This window comes from Rhinolophus sinicus, linkage group LG04 (genome assembly GCF_036562045.2).
Source record: "Rhinolophus sinicus isolate RSC01 linkage group LG04, ASM3656204v1, whole genome shotgun sequence".
Taxonomy (NCBI): Eukaryota; Metazoa; Chordata; class Mammalia; order Chiroptera; family Rhinolophidae; genus Rhinolophus; species Rhinolophus sinicus.
Window position 1 is genome coordinate 937376 of NC_133754.1, and position 23826 is coordinate 961201.

The 23826-nt window shown below is 51.2% G+C and overlaps 1 protein-coding gene across 3 annotated transcripts in view; it reads left to right on the forward strand.

Moving 5' to 3' along the window:
* The window catches only part of MYOM2 (myomesin 2), a 78980-nt gene extending 55667 nt beyond the window's left edge, over positions 1 to 23313 (forward strand). For all 3 annotated transcript variants that reach the window (XM_019737583.2, XM_019737582.2, XM_019737584.2), the window contains exons 28-37: positions 798 to 865; positions 5508 to 5621; positions 5817 to 5904; positions 6420 to 6458; positions 12999 to 13104; positions 19018 to 19181; positions 19423 to 19459; positions 20792 to 20814; positions 21474 to 21529; positions 22691 to 23313. In XM_019737583.2, the coding sequence (XP_019593142.2) occupies positions 798 to 865; positions 5508 to 5621; positions 5817 to 5904; positions 6420 to 6458; positions 12999 to 13104; positions 19018 to 19181; positions 19423 to 19459; positions 20792 to 20814; positions 21474 to 21529; positions 22691 to 23008 (1013 nt within the window). In that variant the 3' untranslated portion in view covers positions 23009 to 23313. The remainder of the gene's footprint in view (positions 1 to 797; positions 866 to 5507; positions 5622 to 5816; positions 5905 to 6419; positions 6459 to 12998; positions 13105 to 19017; positions 19182 to 19422; positions 19460 to 20791; positions 20815 to 21473; positions 21530 to 22690) is intronic.
* The last annotated feature ends 513 nt before the right edge of the window (positions 23314 to 23826 follow it).

Here is a 23826-nt window from a genome sequence, read left to right on the forward strand (position 1 = left end):
TACATTTTTAGAACCTGAAATATAACCCAAAGGTTTATTTAAAGAAATTGTTTTATATGAGATTTCTACGCCTTTAGAAAGAAATTAGGATATGGATTATAAAATAAAAAGTGAAGACATTCTTTTTATTTTATTTTTAGTTATTTTTATTTTTAATAGTCAAATTTCTTTTTACTCATTTCTATATTATGAATTTTTTAACTTTGTAGAACATATTGCTATGAAAGAAGTCAACAAATACTTCCTAAATCTGTTTTGTATTTTTGTATTGAATGGGCTACTTATATTATTAGTATATGATTTACTTCTGCATTTGTTTTAAATAAAAATGATATTTTTGAAAAATGCATAAGTCCATGTTTGATTTCAAAATATTATATGTTTGCAATATTGCTAGGCCAAGCTGCATTTTTTCATCTTATCTCTATTAATTCTCCTGTTTTGAAGTTTTTTATATACTATGCCATTGGATGTTCATTTAGACATATGCCTTGAGAAAAGAATATGATTTCTTTATTGTTTCTAAAGAGCAGTAGATACTAGATGTTGGCGGGAACGTGAGACCGGACAGTACGACCCCACTTGGAAACGCAGGTCCAGTGGAGGGTCAGCTCCAGAGCCCTGAGAGCCAGTTAACCTCGGTTTCACACGGAACAGCTGTTTTCTTCTGCAAAAAATGCAGTATAAGTAATATGAGCATAAATATGAAATAATACTACGTGTGTACAGATACGTGTGTGTATAAATACCTATGTGCAATACACATACTGTATTACCGTTTTACTTTTTAACCCCAGGTCCTCATTTTGCCGAGTACCTGCACTGGGACGTTACAGAAGCATGTGAAGTTCGTCTTGTCTGTAAGGTAAGCGGCAGGTCTGACAGGAAGCCCAGGGTCCCCTTCTTGGGACAGTTCTCGGGACCTCTCAGGAAAGCAGCTGAGGCCGCTGGAGGTGATGGCCCAGGTTGGGTTAGGCGTGGGTGGACGCAGCGACTCTTGGGTGTCGTGGACGTTTTGGTTCTTAGACTTTCATTCTAGTCTGTGCTCCTCATGAGTAGATGACAATTGCATGCAAAAGAAGATTCAAGCAGGAAGTTTGTGGAAATGTTTGTTAAAATTTTAGTAAGTGAATTTATGAGAAAGGGTGCTATGATGAAGTTTATCTGGTAATTTGCATGCTGTTTGTATGATTTCTTTAGGAAATAAAAGGTATGTTTCAGGAATAAGATGCTTCTTTAGTTTTAAAACTTCAGTAATAAGGTAAGCCTTAATTACTACTCAATATAAAATCTGTACTCTGGGGACAGGCACCTGTGTGTGACTGTCGCTATAAAAGAGGCAGGGGCAGGATCGGTAATGAATTCTTTGTGTCCAGAAGCTACTTGCAGGTTAGTGGATAAGAGAGAAAAGTAAACATAATTCCACGCAGTGATAACTCCGAGAATGGCTGGAGGATGCTAAGAGCGATACCTCAGGGCAGGAGGGAAGCCGGCTCCGTGGAGCCAACAGCACAAAGAAACTGAACGGCGAAGTCGCCGTCTGGGAACCTGGACACCACATTAGAGAGTAAATTAGGAGGCTGACCACTGCAGAAAAAGTATGGCGGCCCCTCAGAAAGTTAAACGGAACCACCATGTGATCCAGCGTAGGACGGAGTTGGAAGTAAGGAGTCATCTAGGTATTTGCACATGTGTGTTCATAGCAGTGTTATTTCTGATCCCCCAAATCCACCGGTGGATGGGTCTGTACACACAATGGAATATTATTCAACCTTGAAGAGGAAGGAGGTTCTGATGCAGGCCACACGTGGATGGACCCTGAGGACACTGTGCTCAGTGAAATAACGACAGCACATTACGGCAGATACTGTATGACCCCACGCATGTGAGGCCCTTAGAGTGTCAGATTCACAAAGACAGGAAGTAGGTGGTGGGTGCCCGGGGCAGGGGGAAGAGGATTGGGGAGTGAGTGTTAACGGGGCAGAGTTTTAATTTGGGAGGATGGAAGAGCTTTGGGGATCTGATGTGTTGCGTTGTGACTACAGTTAGTAATACTATGTTGTATACTTGGAATTTGCTAAGACAGTGGATTCTGAGTGTCCTCACCACACACACACACACACACACACACACACACACATTGCCATGAGAGGTGAGGGTGTGCTAGCTAACCTTGCTTTCTGTGGGAATCGTGGACACTGCACGCCTTCACCGTCTGCAATGGTGCATGTCCATTACAGCGCAGGGAGGCCGCGGCACAAAGAGCTGGTGGTGCTGGGACGACAGGGCTAAGGGATGGAGCTGCATGTTGGGGAGATGTGCGTGGCTGGTCTGTCCCACAGGAGCAGTTGCCGTGAAGCACGAGATGGGGGAGGGCAAACGGAGAGCATGTCTGTGCGTGCTTGTTGGCTTTGCCCTTTTTGGTGAGGGGATGAGTGTGGGGCGGTGGGCTGCACAGGGTGGCAGGAGAGGGCTTGGCCCATCGCTGAGGGTGGCAGGCCATGCAGCTCACCGCTAAGAGTGTGGGGAGCTGCGGGGTGTCTGCTGACTGGACAGGACTGGGAGTGCCCCACATGTGTGCGTCTGTGTTGGTTTTTTGGGATGGATTCAGGCTTGAGGTTTTGCTGCACACATGTGCTGGGAGGGCAGATGTCCTGCGTCCTCTGGGTGTTGTCTGATAGTGGGTTAGTTGGTCAACCAGATGTCTCAGTTGAGCAGGAACATGAGTGAGGCCAGACGGCTCAAATGGAGAAGCAATGGGACAGCCCATGGAGGTCCCATTAGCATGGAGAGCTGGCACAGGGGCCAGAAGCACGTGAAGGTGAAAACAGGAGGCCGTGGTCGGCATGGGATACTGGTATGTTAACGTTTTAGTGTTGATAGGGTTAGATGCAGGAGCTGGCGTACAAAGGAAGAGTGTGCTCAGGGTACAGCGCCCTGGAGAGGAGCCCGCTGGGGAGGGGGCGGGCAGAGCTGTGACAGGGATGAGATGGGAGGGTTACAGGAGGGTGCAGGGTGCGAGCTGGGAGGGCCGAGTAGCCGGGACGTTCCAGGTGACACTGAAGCTCGTGATGACGTCAGCCTTTCCCACTGTTCTCATCACTGTTAGTGTTGGTAGTTACTTTGCAATCAGATTTCCTGTATCCACATTGCTTTTTTATTGTGGTCACTGAGGCTAAAGATTTTTTAGCCCTGTGATATTTACCATGAGCAAGGTTGTTGTAAATTTATTTCAAAAAATACCTAGATTTTTTTAAAAAGTGAGTTTCTTATGTGAGTATGTTTAAAAGGAAGACTCAGACAAAGACCTTTATAGAAGAAAAGAAGTTTATGGCAAAGAGTGCGAGGGAGAAAGACGTTAGCCGGTCTAGCTCAACAAATGAAAACGCAACAGATATTTAAAGGGAGGGAGAAACCCTGCATGATTTTACTGAGGATAGGCTGTTTACTTAGTTTGTTTATTTGGGGAAAACAGCAATTTTCTCAAATGATTGTCCTAAGCAAAAGGTATGTATCTTCAAGGTTTTAGACATTAGCACGTAGAAATCAGTTCTTTGGATAGTCAGTGACTCAGAGAGCAAACCAGGCAGACTGACCCTGTTGTAGTTGGTTTATTCTTTTTTTTACGGTGCGGAAGGCAGTAAGTACATGCTTACAATGGCGGTGGGAAAAAACGGGAATTTTGCTTCTGCGTGTGCTCTCATGTCATCTTAGTGTTGCGTGCCCTCCTGTGAATATCTGATAATATTTTAAGCTCCCTTACCAAAGTGAGTCATACATCTTTAAATACAGATATTGGAGAAACTGAATAAATATTACTTGAGATTTGAGTATTTTCCAATTTAATGCACTTAATTTGCATGCTTGTGCCCCTGTCCATCCTGTGATTCTATAAACCCTCTTTCTACATAGTTTTCACGTCACAGTATTAGGTTGGTGCAAAAGTAATTGCGTTTTTTTGGCAATCATTTTTAACCTTTTAAATTGCAATTACTTTTGTATCAACCTAATACTTTGGCAGATGGTTATTTTTTTATTTACTTACATAAAACACATGGAGAATTTATGTGAGTGTGTACTCCCGTGATGGCTTCACAGAAGAGCATTTTCAAAAAGAAAGTTGAAGATGGACACGTCAGCCATAAATAGAAGAGAACCTGGTAGAAGCATCTCATCAGCACACATGGAGAATGTGGCAACGTGACTGAGAAGTGGGGGTCACATGTGGCCCTGGTGTCTGAGCAGCCGTCTCGTTACTGCCTTCTCTGGGCATCGGTGGCCAGGCTGGGTGCCCTCATAGGAAGTGTGGTTGTGAGAAATTGCAGTCCACAGGAGAGACCAGTGACTTCTTTAGGGGTATAAGACCCCCCATCTACAGGAGAAACAATTTCATCGAGGATACTGGTTTTAGAGAACAGGCTGAAATCCACTGGAAAGGATTTTGTTTAGCACACGAGGACGAACAGCGCTGACTCATGGTAGGGACCGTTAGGGGTTGGATTGGCGTGAAAACGGGCACTGAAGAAGCTTTAGAAATGTTAGGCTAAAGGGGCCATCTGTTGGAATTTTGGGCCACAGTCCATCCCACCATTTGTTACCAACTCACGGTTTTGCCTTTAGAAGGAAGGTCCCACAGGAGACGCTCCCTCCATTTATCCCTGACTGAGGGACTTTGGGCCCTGTGGCAGGCACGTGAGCACGCCCTGGGGTTCACGTGTGAGTGAGACATGCAGAGTCCCTGCTGACTGGGGACTCCATGCTGACTGGGGACGTAGCCCACCGGGAGGCACTAAGCTGTGTGGCCCCATCAGAACTAGCCACACTACCCATCTGTTTCCATCGTCACTTCGTTGGGTGCATGTGGGAGGTGAATGCAGAATCATTGTCTTCCTAGAATCCAGTGTGGTCGCTGCCTCCTGTTCACAGGGAGCCGGAACATTTTCTCTTCCACAGGACGCGTGCGGCAGAGCATGGGGCTTCAGCGACTCCTGGTCTGTGGAATCCTGTGAAGTGTAGTTTCAAGTTTGAGCTAATGTCCCAGATGAATTGCAAGGGACTGGAGTAGCCGGGACGTCCTCACCCCACTGGGCAGATCTCACGTTAAGGTTTCTCTCCTTCCATGTAGATGCATCCAAAACGTCACAGTGCCAGGGAGGCAGCCCCTGCACAGTTTTACAGACCTCAGGGTTCTTTATGTTGTTATGAACTCAAAATCCACCACTTACAACTTGTCTTTATTACTGACGTGTCCTGTAAACCACGAGACCCGTCTCATTGCCTGGGCTGCGGCGTGAGGACTCGTTTGTTCTTCCGTGTACAGCTGTGAGAGTTTCACTGTGTCAGAAGCTGGGACTTACTGACGTGTCTGCCATCGTCAGGGCTGATGGCTTTTCCAGGAGCTTCTGTCTGAGCCTGTCTGTAATAAAAACAGATTCTTTTAAGGTTTGTGATTTGAAATCAGAACAGACTCTTTTCCACATACGAAACGTAAGATTTCTGTCTTGTAGGTCGCAAACACCAAGAAAGAAACAGCTTTCAAATGGCTGAAGGACGATGTTCTGTACGAGACTGAAAGTTTGCCTGACCTGGAGAAGGGCGTCTGTGAGCTGCTCATACCAAAGGTACGTTACACTGCGTTGGGTCATCTGAGACAGGAGCGAAACAGAACAGGCCTTTCAAAGGACTCCTGCATCCTGCGTTATCTCCTAGTTTGCGTCCCGGATGTCCGTGGTTTGCAAAGAAAACGTGTCAGCATGTGTTACATTCTATATCGTGGTATTGATTTTACCTACGCATGGGATGTGCTTTATTTGCAGTTGTCCAAGAAGGACCATGGGGAATACAAGGCGACCTTGAAGGACGACAGAGGTCAAGATGTGTCTGTCCTGGAGATTGCCGGCAAAGGTAAAAGCAGACCTTTGTTGCTCAAATGCAATGCGTTTCACCAGCGGGGTGAGTGCTATGCAGACACCTTGGCTATAGTACACGTTGTTTCTTTAGCAGAAAGACACTTGTAGAAGAAAACTTCAGAAGAAAATAGACTTGTACTTTAGTTACATTCAAAGCTGTTTCAATGTTTTAGGAAAATGTATATTACTTTGGTCATTTTAGTCCATCATCATAAGCCGTTTTATCCTGTTTCTAATGTAGTTAAAATCATTGACACTGTGGTGAAGTGATTCAATTAAATGTATAGTTGGATTTATGTTGACTGACATGTTCCTGTTCCTTGTTTAAAAAGTGAATGTAGGTTAGAAGGATTTATTACACACCTAAGCCTTGTATGGATAAATATTGCCAGTTTAATGTTTCATTTTTCAAATGAACATCACGATTTCCTGTATCAATTTAATTAAACATGAAGACGCTGCTTTCTGATAAAATGATATGCAGTGACGGTACCTTTCCCCTCCTTGCAGTGTATGATGATATGATCCTGGCCATGAGCAGAGTCTGCGGTAAGTAAATGCCCTTTAATTTCAGTCGCTTTGGGAGCTGGCACCACTGTTTCCTGGGAAGGGCGTCTGCCCCGGAGGGCTTTGGGGATGGCTCCTGAGGGGCTTTTCAGCGTTACGTGTAGAGTGTTTTACACCCCCGTTTGGACTTCCCAGGTAGCCGCTCTTCCGTTTGCCATGGGTGAATTTGGACGATTGCTTTGTACGTAACTGCTATCAGCGTCTTTCTGACAAACGATGAATCACAGTAATGAATTTAAACCTCTGCCTTTGTGTCACATGTATGAAACCACTCTGTAGCTGGGCAAATAACTTCTCCCTCTCCATTGGCCCTTGCACGGAAACTGTGAGAACGAAGATACTGGCTATGAGTTCGATAAGCATAGCTGATGTTTGCATAGTGCTGTATGCTAAGAATTACAAAATGTTGTTCCTGGGGCCTTCCTAGAGAAGAGGTCACCGAGGCCTGCAGTGGCTGAGTGTGACCGTGGGGGCCCCGCCGGCTAGCCAGGACCCGCTGGGAGCCAGTGCCGCTTAATTCCAAGCTGTTTTTCTGGAATTCGGCTGAAAACCTTCTAAGGTTTATTTTTCACTGCTTTCTCAAGACAGCTCTGCCAGGTAGAATTTAATTCTTTCCGCTTTTGCTGGGTCCGAAATGACCACATTTTACATGAGTCTCACTCTTGCTCATTGCTCACCGGCCAAGTCCTGCTTGAGGGACGTGCCAGCTAGGCAGGTGAAGGCCAAGGAAGCCATTTGAGAGGTGGCTGCATGTGTCCGCTCCATGGCGCTACTTTGTGTAAAATGTCACCACGGGCTAACGGGCACATACAGACAGTGCCTGGAAGAGTGAGTTTGCATGTGAGCGACTCCTGGCCAGTGCAGACGGTGTTTGTCCTTTAGTCTCGTTTCTGGGGCTGGACGTGCCCGTGCCTGAGGGACACGGGTGCGTTCCTGAGAGTCAGTAGGGGTGGGCCTACTGCAGGGGTGGCCTGCACCCACCCCACCACTGGCTTTGAGCCTGTGTCCTCCTGGGGAGCCAGCCCTGTCTGCCAGAAGTGCTCGCACCCTGCACTGTTTGAGCGCGAGACGAGGAGAGAGCCCCACCCCAGTGTGTGTAAGTGTGTGGCACGCAAGGTCCCCGCAGTGGCCCAGCGCCCATCCTGTCAGCCTCCTGCTCCACAAGAACCCCTCCTGCCACTGGCAGCGTCCCCGCAGGGCTGCGTGTGCTGCAGGGAGAGCTCTGGGCCACCCTGAGGCGTCTTGGCTGCCTTGAGTGTTGGTTGTCATTCACCTCGGAGCGACACCGGGGCTCCCATGTTGGTGGCCTCATCCATCACGGACCACTTTCCACATGTGCATCGTCCTCTCTCAGGACACGTAGAGCCTTTCCTCTTTGACCTCTGTCCGTGCGGTCACCTCCAACCTTCATGCTCAGGGAAGCTGAGGGCGCCGGCCTTGGCAGTTCTTGTGAGAGCATCGGTGGGGGCAACACACAGGCACACGCACACTGACACATTCAGCACTCTTACACACACGTGCCCTCACTCTTACACACACGTGCCCTCACTCTTACACACACGTGCCCTCACTCTTATACACATGTGCCCTCTCTTACACACACGTGCTCTTATACACACACATGCACACTGACACATTCCCAGCACTGTTACACACATGTGCCCTCTTACACACATGTGCCCTCTCTTACACACACATGCACACTGACACATTCAGCACTCTTACACACACGTGCCCTCTCTTACACACACATGCACACTGACACATTCCCAGCACTGTTACACACATGTGCCCTCTTACACACATGTGCCCTCGCTCTTACACACACGTGCCCTCACTCTTACACACATGTGCCCTCGCTCTTACACACACACACACACACTTGCTCTCACACACACATTCCCACGCAGTTGCTCTCACACACGTGCCCCCCCATACACACACTCACCACCCGTTTGTTCCTTCGAGTCTCTTCCTTGGAGGTGGCCATTGTGCAGTTCACAGAAGACGTGCCGATGCCCAGGCCGTCCTAGGCTCACAGGGAAACGACTGTCACCTTCACTGGTAGCTAGACAGTCTACCTGGCAGTATTTCTAAGCCTTCAGTGTTGCAGTTTGTTCTGTTCGGGTTTCACATGGCTCTTGTCATGTGTCCTCAGTGGCTTTAGAATCAGATAGCCTCACTTTGGTCTACATAGTCACAGATGTCACGACTGTGCCCTTCTCCTTACAATAGCTCAGGGGTGTTGGGTGCCACCCTCGGGGCTGTGCTCAAAGCCGAGGAGACGCTGCTTTAGAGAAGCCATGGCTGAGTGACGGCCGAGCCAGCCACACCCCGGAGGGGCACTTGGGGTTGGACTCTAGTTCTGGGGCGGCATCAGGCGTAAGAGCAGCTCAGCGTGGGGCGGGGGTGGTAGGGGCGCCTTCGAAAGAAAGTGTAAAGAGCTGTCGGAACAGTAGCTGTGTTTTCTGGAGCTCAGAAGTGCTTCCCTGGTAGCTGCCTCAGCTTTTAAGCTGAATTTCCACAGGTGTGTGGGTGGGGAGATGGTGTTCTTGAAGCTTCTATGACCTTTCCGCCCTTCGGGGTTTGCATCCTTGGGAACCAGCAGTTGCTTTCCCTCTGGGGCCAGCCAGAGTCTTTGGAAAAAGCGGGGTCCTTACTGCAGCCCCACAGGCGCCCACCCTTGGGGACCCTGCAGCGCGTAGCACTGTGGGTCAGCTGAGCACAGTAAGCTGTCGTGCCCAGGCGGCAACAGGCCCAGAGAATGACGTGGTGTGTGCTTTGCCCTCTGAAGGTCAAGGATGTGCTGAGCTGTGAAGCGCACTTGTGCCTAAATGCAGATGTACAGAGGCCCTCTGTCTCCTCACCCATGTAATAAGGATTTGGGCAGGATGACCCCCACTTCTCACCCACAGTTAAAGTCCTGTCCTGTGGACCAGATGAGCGTGTGGCGAGAACTCTCCCCTGAGCTGCGGCGATCGTGTGTGTGACGACCCCTCACACGGTTCCGAGTGTGTGGATGTGCCATTAGCATTTCTCATCTTTCCCCGCTGACTTTGGAGACATAGGAAGGGGGAGCAAGGAGCCAAAGCCCTGCGTCTGAGCCTCTCCCTCAATGAAAGCTGACAAGTGTGCTGAGGGAACCGCTTCATGTTTGCAGAGTCTTAGAGGAGGCCCCACAGAATGTTCCGATGAGCACTGTGTCACTGGGACTTGGGCGTTTGTCCTCTGTCACTTAGTTTCCAGCAGAATGACGGGGGCACCTCACCTCCCAGCGTTCCTAGCCAGGGGTCTCACAGCCTCGTCAGGTACTTAGCGGTTCTCTTTATCACATGACGTGCGTTTCTAAGACTTCGTCACCCACACACTTCTCAACATTGGTAACCTTTCAGTTTTACAAAATTACCTAGAGGGGCCACATGTAAATTTTATACGTTGATTTTTCATGTGTACAGAACTCTGAAATGTCTAATAATGTCAACATTCAGTGTAAAGCAGAAGGAGAGGCAGGATTTACTTGGACGCCGCACATTGCATCGCTTAATTATCTGTCTGGTTATATTTTGTTTGGTAAAAACGTAAGTGCTCCTTAAGCCTTCAGAATCAAGGCTGCGTAATGATGCGTTGATAGGACAGCTCAGAGTGGGAAGACAGCTTCCTGGCAGTGTTTTCCCCGGTGAGCACCACTCTTGGAAACAGGCTGTCGTCCGATTGTGTCCTGTGGTCCTCTCCTCGGGCGGTTGACAAAGCCGCTTACCCACTGGTTGGCGGCCAGCTGGCAGAAAAGCCCACGCTTCTGGAGGCAACATTGCTCACAGCACCTGGGGAAGCTGCCATGTGCAATCCTTGCCTGGAGCCAGTTTTCTAGACTCGTTTCCCCTCTGTCCCCACCGTGTGTCACCGGTGGCCCTGCGTCCTCTCTGCTCGACTGGAAAACATTTTGAGCTTGTGCTCGTGTATTAGTTCCGATTGTGGTTGGAAGATGACTCGAAATGTTACACTACTTGGCTTGTTTCAGGCTGCAGCATTTCTGTATCTTTGTGTCCAAGGACGGTCCAAGGTTGGCTCCCTCTGGGACAGGCTTTGTGCAGGGGGGCTCAGGTCTCAGCCCAGCTTCCTGCCCACCATTTCATTATGATGAAACAGGCAGAGGCCAGGTGGAGAGGGGCTGGGAAGGCGTTTTCTGTTCTCTGGTGTGAGGCCCACTAAGCAATGAGTGCTCAATTCAGTTTCCCCCTTTCCCCGAATCTGGTTTCCGGCTCTCCTCCCTTCTGTGCATTAAGAGCATGAGCCGGTGGAAGGTGTGGGGGCAGGGCTGGCTGGTGTCGCCCTTCAGCTCAGCGCTGTCCTTGTCCCTAACCTGCATCTGAGCGTGCAGCTCCCCACCGTCACCCCTCCCTCCCTTCTACCCCCACCACTGGTCACCCCACCCCCAGTGGTGCTAAGCACCCTGCCCTTAGCAGACAGTGTGGATCGAGGCCTCAGCTCAGCTCTGCTCCAGGCTGCGTCCGGCGGCCGGGACTCTGCTCAGGGGTGCGCTGCCGAGGGGGGCTCCCGCGTGGCTGTGCCCTCGTGTGTTTTCCCGAGTGTGCGTGCGTTTGTGAGAGCGCATGTGACTTTCAACATTGGATTAGAATAAGGTCCTTGTACTTGCCATGGCTTAAAGAAAATGTGCTGTAGACACACAACAGGAGGTTATTCAGACCCCAGAAAAGAGGGGGTCCTGCCACATGCAGCAACGTGGATGCACCTGGAAGAGATCGTGCCAAGTGAGACGAGTCAGGACAGATGCCGCATGATGCCACTTCCATGAGGTCTCTGAAAGAGTCATTCTCGTAGACACAGAGGGGAGGTGGTGGTGGCCGGGGCACAGGGGCCTGGGGAGCTGGTCGGCGGGTGTGATGTGCCCATTGTGGGACCCGCTGTCCCCACGGCACCCGCAGCTGACAGCACCAAGCTACGCACATATAGTTTGCTACAGGGGTAGCGCTCGTGCGAGCGTTCTTACCCACACGGAAACACACACGACTGGTGACAGGCCTCTTTCCGCCTCCCGGTGACACAGCCCTAGGGCGCTGAATTGTGTCCCCTGCCATGTTTCTTTCAGGGGCACCGCAGCTTGTGTCCTGCCGCTGGTGTATCTGTGCCCAGGGCACATGGCTTTAATACAAACAAAGTAAAAAGCCTAAGAGTCTTGACAAGATAGCTACTCCGCTCATTTGGTCTTATTTTCTAGAGTGCTTTTGGGAGACTCCTCAGGAGCCGGCATCTTATTTCTATCAAATTTGACGAGTTGAGCTTTTAACCACATATCTGGGCGTCTAAGGTTATATCATGTTGGTGTTGAGCAAGTGTCTGGTTTTCCTGAGCCCAACTTCAACTTTTCTTTACCATTTTGAGAAAGAAAAGACATATTTTTGTTGGTTAAGAATATGTGCCTGTTTATGTCAATTACAAGTCTGTAAGAATACCCCTCCCCCCGCTGACAGTGGCATCCAGGGGACTTCTGAGGCCAGGGACCATTTCCATCTACTCACTATTACACTTACCGGCTTATCAATGAGATCAAGCTTCTCCTACTGTTGGGGTCACAGTCGGTGTCACACCGGCTTTGTCTGCAAGGTCCCAGCAGCCTTCCCATGTCTCCCCTGCTCTTCTGGGCATTCACGACAGTAACTGTCCCCCGAATGGGAGGGAAGCTGCAGGCACCTGGTCCCTTCAAGGCTTTCTGGAAAATCCGTGTAACTGATGTGTGGATAGGACCCTTACTGGCTCCAGTGCTGGGCACCGTCTGGCTGAATTGTCCCCACCATGGCCCCCGGAGCCCCCTTTCTGTGGTTGCAGGTCCACAGGGACCCTTCCTCCCACCTGACTGCCTTCACCTTCTTCGTGCCTCCCCTAGCAAGCCGCCTTGGCACCTGCCCCGTCTCCTGCCTGCCCTGCCCCTCTCTCTCGGCCTGGGCCTCACCCCTTCCTGACTTCCTGGCCGTCCTTTCTCTTGGAGGCATTTGCAGACCTTCCCTCTCAGGCGTGCTTCCTCCGGTTTCACTTTCCTGTTTTTCCCCCTGGTCCGTGTTCTGTGGCTGCTCGTGTGCGTTATGACGTGTAAGACTGGAGTGAGGAGAAGGGCTGGCAGAGCTGGGGGGCGTGCGTGTGGGGAGGCGTGCCAGGCTGTGTGGCGTCTCCTGTCAAGCTGTCCCCATGCTGGGCGGGCTAGTGTGGTCAGCACCCCAGGATGGGGGGGAAGGGTGTGGGCAGGGGGCGGGGGCTTCCGTGTAGCCTGCAGGTGGTCACCCTGTCCCCTGGTTTGGCCCCAGTGGCTTATCGTCCTGAGTTTATGAGGTTTTCAGATAATTCTGGTATGGCAGAGGCTTGTCTAGTGAGTGAACATGGCGTGGGAAATGGTAAGAATTGGTGGGCAGCAGACTTGAGCGTGTACGGCTGTGCGAGCACACTCATGGCTGAGGACAACAGAGGCACCTGACCCAGCACGGCTGCTTTTCTTTGTCTTATTTTCTGCAGGAGCGTCTGCCTCTCCACTGAAGATACTCTGCACCCCAGAAGGAATCAGACTTCAGTGTTTCATGAAATATTACACCGAAGAAATGAGAGTGAACTGGTATCACAAGTGAGTACGAGAGCCAGTGGCTCCCCGTCCTCACCACACTTTGTAGTTTTGAAAAACGATGACAACGTTGGGCTGGGGCTGGGAGACATCATGGTGGTGGGGGGGCAGGGAGAAGGAGGAAGGTGCCAGGGGCCAGTCTTCAGCGTCTCGGTTTTGGCAGAGCTGGTTGTACGGTGCCGCAGGGGACAGGGAAGCCAGCGTGGAGCTGAGGGGGGAAGAGCAGCTAGAAGCACACTGCAGGCCTCCGGTCTGCTGCTTTCCCAGCAGACTGATTACAAAGGACAGGAAGAAAAGCAAGTCAGTCCTTGGAATAAAAGGAGGAAGGAGGCCAGGTTGAGCGCTGTACTCAGCACATTTTCCGTTTCCTGTCTGCTGCCCAGGCGCTTGTCCAGGCGGGTGTGCGCTCGGCACACACTCGAGACTTGTGTACTTAGCACAGCGCGTGCTGGGTCCTGTCCCCCAGACCCGTAGGATCTAGTTCTTTCCTACCCATCCCCCAAGCTCACCTCTAAACACCCCTCCAAGCAGCACGTCTCTGTGCAAAGAGGGCTGAGGTCAGGGTCACCCTGTCCTCAGGGGTGACCTCTGATGGGACAACTTGAGATGGGGGCAGACGGAGCAGGGCCCTGCCTTCTGATCCGTCTCTACCCCGAGGACGTGGGCGACATTTGGAGGTCGCTTTTCAGTGCGGTCAGTCTACCAACATCTGAAGCTCCTCCATCAACGCTACCTGGCTGCCCACATCCCGTTCCTCTAACCAGCATTTCGAAGGCAAACTCTACGCTGTGATGATTTTATGTTTAAAGCATCGTTTTGTGTAGGTGAATCTGTGTGGAAGAAGGGGAGGAGTAAGAGGGACCATGTTGCCGGGTCATTTCCGACCTAAATTCTGACATGCTGTGCTGTCGTCCTGGGTGCTGTGGGAGAAGCAGACGTGAGCCGGGCGGGGGACTGAGTCCTGGGGCGCCAGGTCTGGGGCCACGGTGTGGGGGCCCGGCCAGGTCGTCCCCGATCCCACGCGGAGGGGTTTGTCCACGCATGGACGAGAGGCAGGCTCTTCTCACAAAGGGCTCGGGTACCAGCAGCTTCAGGCTGAAACTCCCTTGTGATGTAACTGTTTATGAGGATGTGTGTTTTAGGCAAATGAGTAAATCTCTAGCTGAATCCACCTTCCCCTGGAAAAGGAGAATCAGTCACTTCCTTTTCTACATTTCCTGCTATTTACGGCGGTGAGTTGTGGGCATTTGTGATGCGTGCCTGACAGTCCCTGGAAACATGCCCTCCCTGGGCTTGTCTCCTGGTGAGCGGTGCCCTGAGCTGCTGCCGGGCGGGTTATGTCAGCGGCACTGGCGTTAGGTGTGACAGTAGCTGCTGTGCGTTCCTGAGCTCATGATTTCATCTAGCCCCACAGAAGCCCTGGGCGTCTGGTATCGACCCCCTGTTTATAGAGGTGCAAACTGAGGTTTAGCCAGAGGAACGTACGTCATTTTGTTGTCACGCAACCTCTAAATGAAAGCGCTGGGTTCAAACACTGTTAGCTTGACTCTGACACCACTGGACCAAGGGGCATCTGGCCTGCTGGGGGGCTCGATGACAGACAGATGGACAGACAGGAGGCAGGAGCCCAGGGCTGAGCAGCAGTGCAGCTGTGGCGGATGGACCGAGCGCGAGGTGCCACCTGAGAAGGAGGCAGCTTGGCGAGGCCACAGGCTCCTGGAGGTGCCATAGTTTCCACGTTTCCTCTTCTCCACCCAGAATTGGCCACACAGCAAAGCAAGGATTTCTTCAGCACTTTTATAACTAAAATAGTACTTGACTATTAAGCAAGATTAAACCATACTTTAAACTACATTAAAATATATTCTGTATTTCTATCACTAAAACACATAGAACATTTGGTTATATTTCAGTATTTGACAATTAAAATAAGTTCTTCCTGGATAGCCACTGGTAAAACAGAGCATGATACGAAATAGAACCCCCTTTGAGACTAAGGGGCCCCCTGAAACCCAGGGAGGCCTGAGGAAGTGATCGCTGGGGACTCGTGCTGTGGACACCAGGCTGTTTTGTGTTAGCAGGTGACATGGAATCAACAGTTCGATGAGAATTTTGTGAAACACAAGCGGAAGCGAGCACATTGTTGTTTGGCTAAAGCTGCTGAGTAATATATCGGGGGATGTAGAAAGTGCCAGGTCAAGGAAGGGTTGCGAGCCTCTTCAGGATGAGTGAGAAGCAGACAGAGGGACTCAGTAAAACTGTCCTCGAAGAAGGATTTTTGTCTTCTTGCTGAAAAGGTGAAATTAGCATGTCATCTAGAAAGGGCTGAAGGGGTTCACGTATAACCACTTCAGACTTAGCAGGATCCAGCTACGGAGAAATTTCACGGTGTTTTTAAGAAAAAACAACGGCTGGCATTCATCTCGGAGTGTTTATTCTTCTTCAACTCTGGAAACTCCCCCCCCCGCCACCCCCAGAGTCCCCTGAAATCTTAATGCAGAACTGAGTGTGGGAAAGGGAGGCGAGACGCCTGAGAAACCCTCCCCATGACCCTAGCGCACATGTCGTCACTTAGTGTGTCACAGGTGGGTGGGGCGGGCTCCAGGGGGACGCGCAGAGGGCGGTGGTAGGACGGCCCCTGTGGCTCCTCATGGTGGCTTTCAAGCCCCCGTGAGGTGTTCCTGCCAGGTGCCTCCACCAGAAAAGCTGCCAAAGGTGGGAGTGTCCCCGCCTGTCCGGGCACCAGTCAGAAGCACTGCACGGTCGTGTTCTCTGCCCACGTCTGCGAATGTGGCCGTCGTGGAACTGGGGGAGAACGCTCCTCTCGGCTGTGGCTCTCGGTGGGGCTCTCGTTGCAGGGCTTGCCATTCCTGAAACCAGATACAGCCAGATACAAGTGTTCCCAGCCCTGGGCGAGTGTTTCATTGCATCTCCATTTCTCCTGTGCCGTGGAGGCAGCGTCTGCGTGGAGCTCCCTGGAATGTGAGCCACCCCGCAGAAGTGGTCGTTCCCAGCTCAGACACCACGTTGGGCCCTACACTCCGCCGACTCAAGTTCAAGCCCGTCCCTAGGAATCCAGGACGTGCTCCTGTGCGTGTCGTCGTCAGCCCTTCTCTACTCAGTCCTGTCCACCTTATGCTTGGGCTTTAGACTCGTGATCTTGTGTTCGTCCTGTCTGTTTGGACGTCTAATATCCAGAACCTTTTGCTGTGGAATGACTAGGCGGAGAAGCATCGCTGAGACCCTGCGGAGCCCGCGTGCAGCTCTCAGCGTCTCCCGACGTCCACGTCCACGCAGCCAGCAGACTGTCGGGATGTGAGGCTCCTCACTCATTCACATGGTCGCCGTTACCACGACACCACGTCATGGCCCTTGGTTGTCACATCTCCTCATCTCCTTGTCTATGACAGTACCTCAGGCATCCCTTGTCTTTTAGAACCTGGCTGCTGTCGGGAGTTCTGGCCGGGATTTTCTAGAATGTCCTCCCACGATGAGAAGGAAGCTATTCCTTTTTCGTCAGAACCGACACGAGTGGGGTTGGCACAGCTCACCATGGGTCAGGGTGCTTTGCCAGCACACTCAGCACTCTCCCTTTGTAATCAGTGGTATCTTGGGGGAAATACTTCGGGGCCTCGTGAATCTCTTGGTCTTCCTGAAACTTGAGCCCATGAGTTTGAGCATCAACAGTGAACCTTGCTACCAGCGCTCTTACTGAAGCTGTTGCCCCATGGGTCTTGCAGTTCCCTCAGTCCCACATTTGTTAGAAGCCCCACTTTCTTGTGTGTTCTTCTCTAAAGGGGGTGCTACCCCTGCTCCCCTGGATATTTATTTGTTCAACTCGTTCATTGTATCAGTATGGACTCGGGCATTTATTTTACTCTACAGTCCAATATTCTTGTCATTGTTGGTACTGTTTTGTTCAAATTGTTCCGACTCTGGTTCTTGGGAGCCCCTCCAGGCTGTCCCCTATCTGTGTTGACACGTCCCCACCTTTGTGAGCGATTTCTTGCTGCCTGGGCCTGGAGGATATTCCTGACGCGTCTCGTACTTCCTGTATCAGCTGGAATCAGGCGTCTCCCTGGTCGCTGGTCCTGGGGGTGGCATTAGACAGCAGACCAGAGCCTCCCACGTGCCGTCGCCGTGGCTGTCGGCTCTTACGACCTCTGAGCAGACAGGGCTGGGGACCTGGGCGCACACACCCCCCTGTGTGACTGATGTACGCGCATCGTGTCTCACCGGCTGTGCTAAGTGTGTCGCAGCCTGAGGTCAGGTTGATTTCCTCCATTACAGTTGGTGCCGCAGGGTTTCCTCACACTTTTCCTCGTGGTGACTTCCTTTGCACTGAGACCCTGGCTGTCACCTGTTCTCCTCAGCCTGCGTTCACATCCAGGGGTTTCCGAGTCACCGACTCACACGTGTGAGAAACATACAGACAGAGCGTGTGTTCTGTGTACTCCTCTCGTCCTGTCGTCACAGGACGCTGCTCCGAGTTCCTCTCCTTCTTTCTCTTCTGCCTCACCCTCTCTGGTGGCGTCACTCTTTACGGCACAGTGGCTGTGTTCTGCTTGGGCTGTTGGGTCGCTCTCACACTCTGGGATTCCGAGGCTGCTGTGACGGCACGAGGACAGTGTGGGCCTGAGTGAGCCAGGCGGCTGGCCGAGCTGTGTGCTGAGCACGGCCTGCTAACACTGTGCTGAGTGAAGGGTCCCTGAATAAAGGGCCGGGAAGGCCGAGGCTGGAGAATTCCTTTTCCCAGGCGAGCCCAAAGGATGTGTGGTCTCTGGCTGGAGCCCTGCGGTGGCCCGTTCCCTGAAAGCCCCGCCCATGGGCTTCACTGAGGCGCCTCCTCCTGGGAGCAGGGGCACGGACGACATGGACCCACACCCGAGATTCCCTGTGGCCTGTGTGCCCTTCCCATGCTCATGGCTGTCACGTCTGCAGACCTTTCCCACTCCCTCTGAGTCCAAGTGCTTTAGGAAATAGCTGACATGCACGTGCTGTGGACAGGTTGGTTCACGTGCCCCTTAGGAGGCGAGAGTGGTATTGATGCTCTATTTTATTTCCAATTTTATAAATTGTGGTAAAATATCGAAAACATAACATGTACAGTTTTAACCACTTTTAAGTGCACAGGTGAGTGGCATTAAGTGCATTCTTGTCATTGTGCCACCGTCACCACCGTCATCACGTCCAGAGCTTTTCCATCTGGCAAAGCTGAGCCTCTGTCCCCATGAAACAGTCACCCCCCCTCCCCCACCACCGACTTCCTGTCTCAGTGAGTGTGACTCCTAGGGACCTCGTGTGAGTGGAACCCCACAGCGTTTGTCCTTCCGTGACGGGCTGATTTCACTGATTCCTGTGGGTTTGTCCTCAAGGTCCATCCATGTTCTCGCAGGCGTCAGAATTCCCTCCTCTTTAAGGCTGAGTGATGTTCCAGTGTGTGTATTGCGTTTCGCTTGCCTGTCCATCCGTGGACACTCTGGCTGGTCCCACCTGTTTTCCATTGTGAGTCACGTGGCTGTGAATGGGGGCACAGGGATCTACGTGAGTCCCTGCTTTCAGTTCTTTTGTGTTCACTCCCAGAATGATTGGATCATATGTAGTTAGAAACCCTTTTTTTGAGGGAAAACAAATGCCATGCTGCCTGGAGTATTTTAGTCCATCATGGTGAGGCCCACAAGCATGTATTAAATAACAATGTATCTTTAAAAAATAAGTATCAGGTTGAATTTTAGAAGGTTTTCAGATCTGAGCTACGCATGTAGTTAATGAGTTACTAATGTCCAGAAAAATGTGTTGTGACCAAAGCACCAGCAAGTTAGGGGAGGGCCCCCCCAGACGTGTAGCGCCTGCAGGCTTCTTGCACATAATGGGAGATTGTACACTGAAATACCTTCCTCTTACTTTGTTTTACAGAGATGCAAAGATTGCGTCCAGTGAGCACATGCGCATTGGAGGGAGTGAAGAGATGGCCTGGCTGCAGATCTGTGAGCCCACGGAGAAGGACAAAGGGAAGTACACTTTTGAGATTTCTGATGGCAAGGACAGCTACCAGCGCTCCCTGGACCTGTCTGCTGAAGGTGAGACCAGCCTCCTGCCATATCTAAGAGATTTGCTTTCCCTGATCCCCTCAGAATGCCAGAAGGGAAACGGTCTGATTTTACAATTTGCATTCAGAGAAAATTATTTCTGAAAACTCAGTTTATTCTTTGGCTATTTGTCAGTTGTCATTAAGCAGATTCACCAGCAGAGCGTCTGCGTGAATGAATAGAAGGTAAACACATCGGACCCGTTACTAACGTATGAACACTTTCCTTACAGCTTTTGATGAAGCGTTTGCAGAATTCCAGCAGCTCAAGTAAGACTTGCACATTGGGTTGTTATCCTGTTATCTCGGGTACAGTGGTCTGGGACTTATTTTGGCTGAGTGGGGATCCTGGTGAGCCAGGGCTCGTGACGTTCCCCGGAACTGGGATAAAAATGGCAGTCGAAGTAATTGCATATGTAGAAGGGCCGTCTTCTAGACGATAAATGTATTTATACGTTAACTTTCTAGAGTCGTAATAACCCTGGGTTGCTTTGAATGATTGAAAGGCTGAATTTCTGAAATAGTTATTATTATGGCAACACGTCATAAAGATCAATTTTTAAAAGAGTTATACCCTTAGGTTCTTTTTTAAGATTTTATTTTTTAGAGGAGTTTTAGGTTTAGAGCAAAAATGAGAGGAAAGTACAGAGATTTTCCACACACCGCACCCCCCCCACCCACAGGCACAGTCTCCCCCAGCATCAACATTCCCACCAGATGGGGCATTTGTGACACCTGATGAGTCTGCACTGACATGTCATCACCCAGCGTCCACAGCTCACATCAGGTCACTCTTGGTGTTGCTCCTTCTGAGGTTCTGGACAGATGTGTAATGACCTGTAGCCACCCTCACAGCGTCACAAAGAAGAGTGTCACTGCCCTAAGTGTCCCCTGTGCTCTGTGTTCACCCCTCCCCCAGCCCCTGGAAATAACTGGTCTCTTTACTGTCCCCACAGTTGTGCCTTTTCCAGCATGTCACAGAGTTGGAATCCTACAGTCTGTAGGCTTTTCAGACTGGCGTCTGTCACTTAGTCATATGCAGTTCAGGTCCCTTCAGATCTTTTTACAGTTTGAGGGCTCATTTCTTCTTAGCACTGAATAACATGGCATTGTTCGGAGCAGCTTTTTAAAGAATAACGTTGGATTGTGTGTGTGTGTGAATAGTAGAGTATCCAGGACAGAACAGCCCACACCGGGTGATTCACTAAGTATCTGTCAAATGGACAAATGGATGACTTAGATAAATTAGAAACCAACATTTTCAAAAATACCTAAAAATCCTCATTCAATGCAATCTGGTGAATTTAGTAAAAACAGAAATCTGTGCAATCTGAGTCTGAATCTGAAGTGAGACATTTCTGAGGGTCTTGGCAGCTGAACGACAGGGCATCCCCCTGTCAGAATGGAAAGTGGGAGCCATTGGGGGAGACAGAGGCAGCTCCTGAGCGCGGGGAGCCCCGTGCACCCCCAGAGGGGAGGCGATCTCTTCCCCTCCCTTCTGCTCGCATCTCTGCCAACGCCCACACGTGTGGGTGCTTGTTGTTGATGGCGTTTTCTCACCCCTCTGCTTATTCTCTTCTCTCTGCCCCCTTTGATTTTTAGGGCAGCTGCTTTTGCAGAGAAAAGTAAGTACATGCTAGGTTATAGCAAGCACAATTTATTTTTTGGGAGGGGCAAAGGGTCCATACTTTAGAGTATTAATTTTGTGTATGAAATGATGAGTACAAACCTCGTCTGATTGGAAACCTCCGCACCTCTGCCCACCTGCCCTCGCCTGGCCCAGCCGCCTTCTCAGCTGCAGCCCCTCCTGTCCTCTGGCTTCCTGTGCCCCTGTCATCACACCCCTCCCGTCTGCCCCTCCCCGTTTCTGTGTTCCTTTATGAGCCAGTCAATCAGCTGCAGCCACAGGGAGACGCAAGAGAGGCTCAGGACAGTTTATTCCACGTTCAAGTTCTAGACTCCTAATATGCAGGAAATAAAAATCTATGCAATATCCTGCCTCTGCAAAGTCCTGCTGTCCAGACGCACAGGGCCCTTTGGCTTCCGACTGAATGCTCCACAGACCTGGTGCTGCCTCGCTGAGCCTTAGTGAAGTCCACTCACACCCTGCATTTCCTCTAGAACGTTCTACCACCTTCCGTGCACACCCCAGTCCCTCGGACCCGGTGCTGCCGTGGCACGGGCACCACCCCCACTGCCTGCCTACCCTGGTTCTTAGTGTGGGCTCCTATGGGGCAATATTCCTGTTGACGGTTTTCTCACCTGAGTCGCTGTCATGTTACAGATCGTGGCAAGGTGATTGGTGGCTTACCTGATGTGGTGACCATCATGGAGGGCAAGGTAAGAGCAGCCGGACGCCTTGTCAGGACGGCATGGGCTCAGCAGAGCATGCAGCATGCAGCGTGGGCCCCGTGCAGGGAGCTGGGAGTGGCTGCATGTCCCTCAGCCTCGGGGGGTGGGCGCTCTCCACCCACCTGCTTGTCCCGGGCTGTCTCTGCTAACCCTGTGTCATTGAAGGACAGACTTTAATACCCTGAACCCACAAACGACACCTTTCTGACCAGGGCGCTCGGGGCGAGGCTCAGGCAGTGCACACAGGTGTGGCACCATCATGGCCAGGCCTGGCCGCCCCCCAGTCCCGGGGCCTCTCAGGGTGTAACTGGACAAGGGGTGGCGGCCACACCCACACCCCCAGTTGCACTGCCTCATGTGGACGTGGTTGCTACCCTCCTCAAATGTGAAATTAAAAAGAAATCTCTCTCCCGTCTTCAAGGACACTTTGGAATATGTACAGGAAACCATTTGCTGGAGGTTTAACTTGTCACTGGCAGTGGAATTACTGATCTCTAATCGGTACATCCGTGGGTGTTTCAGGGGCTCTGTCTCAATGTCACAGGGACATGGGTAGTTGAGGGAATTTTTGTACTTTAGGCCAAAGTACAAAAGCTTAGAGAGCTTTTCTGTAGCAGCGAGAGAAAGCCCAGAGTTGAGGCTGAGTAGTCATGGAGCTCACGCTAGAGATGTCATTGAGAACTTTCCAGAAGTTTTCCTCGGCCACAGGCCAAGAGCAAGTGTCACGATGCGGTGCTGCGTCCTCCTCGCTGTGGGACATTGTGTCCTCTGGACTTGCCAGGGGATCTGGTAAAAGGGTCCATGAGTCCGATAGAAAGGAAACTGAGAAGCAGGCTAAGCAGATCTCCTGTAAAACGCAGAGCTTGCTTCCCTCCAATTCCTTCGTCGGGTTAGGCCGCGGGTTGACACAGAGCATGAGTAGAAAACATTCCCACTGACTGCTCTCACGAGCTGCCCCATGAGGCCGTGGCCTGTCTGCATGCGGCTGCTTCCGGCCCCTGGTGTCTCGATGGCGCTTGCCTGTGTAAAGAGCTAAACGAGCGTGATGGAGGCCCAGGCGTGTAGCTGAGTGTGCCGCGGCCGCTGCACTCAGAGGCCGCCTGACCTCTCTCTGTACCTCTCCCTCCCGCCCGCCCGCGCCTCCTGAAGACCTTGAATCTGACCTGCACGGTGTTCGGGAACCCCGACCCCGAGGTGGTGTGGTTCAAGAATGACAAGGACATCGAGCTCAGCGACCACTTCGCAGTCAAGGTGGAGCAGGCCAAGCACGTCAGCATGACCATCAAGGACGTGACCTCCGAGGACTCGGGCAAGTACAGCATCAACGTGAAGAACAAGTACGGCGGCGAGAAGATCGACGTCACCGTCAGCGTGTACAAGCACGGGGAGAAGATCCCGGACGCCGTGCCGCCCCAGCAGGCCAAGCCCAAGCTCATCCCAGCGTCCAGCTCCACCACCAGCGCGTAGGGAGGTGGTGCCGGGAGCTGGACGGCCCGGACGCCGGGGCAGCGCCTGATGCTGGTGCTGAGTGATGTCACGTGTGGTCAGATAGGGTGCCTGCCTGAAGCTTCCACTTTGGCATTTGGTCAGTGTTATGTCCATCCGGGGAAAAGCGAAAGGGTTGTTTGCCGAGCCCCTGTCCATGCTGGTGGCTGGACTCTGGTGTGAGAAGCTCTCGCAGCTCTGACATCCTGGTTGGGGCCTTTTATGCTAGTGTAACCTGGTCACACTCTGTTTCTCTCGCTTCAGACAAATAAAACTTGAAGAGGAAATGTGTCGTGGTTCTGTGCCAAATCACACCTGACTACACCTGCTTGCTCTTGTGCACTTACGGGTTATCATGGGGTCACAGCTGGTAGCCTTCCAACCCGGGAGCCTGGCGGTGAACCCACTTGCTGGAGAGCTCCCTCCAACTGTGCCCCTCAGGGCTTGGGGACAAGGAGAGGTAGCCACAAAGTCACTGTTCCTAAGAAGGCGACACCTTGTGCAGGCTTAGAAATGCTAAGTGATTGTTATATCACAGACCCAGAAATCTCTGCAGAGGAAAATGGGATGCACACATAGATAGCTGTGTTCTTCTTAAGTGGGTTAATTAGTAGGGATTTAAAAAAGAAAGAAAACACTCACTTGAAATGATCACTGCAGGAGCCATGGAGGAAAAGTTAAAACTCGGCTATCCAAGGTCTCTGGGTGAAGATAAAACAAACAAAAATGTATCTTGAAACTTTTCTTGCAACTTTTTCTTCCTTTTTTGGAAAGAGGCTGAAATTCCTCTGGCATAAAAA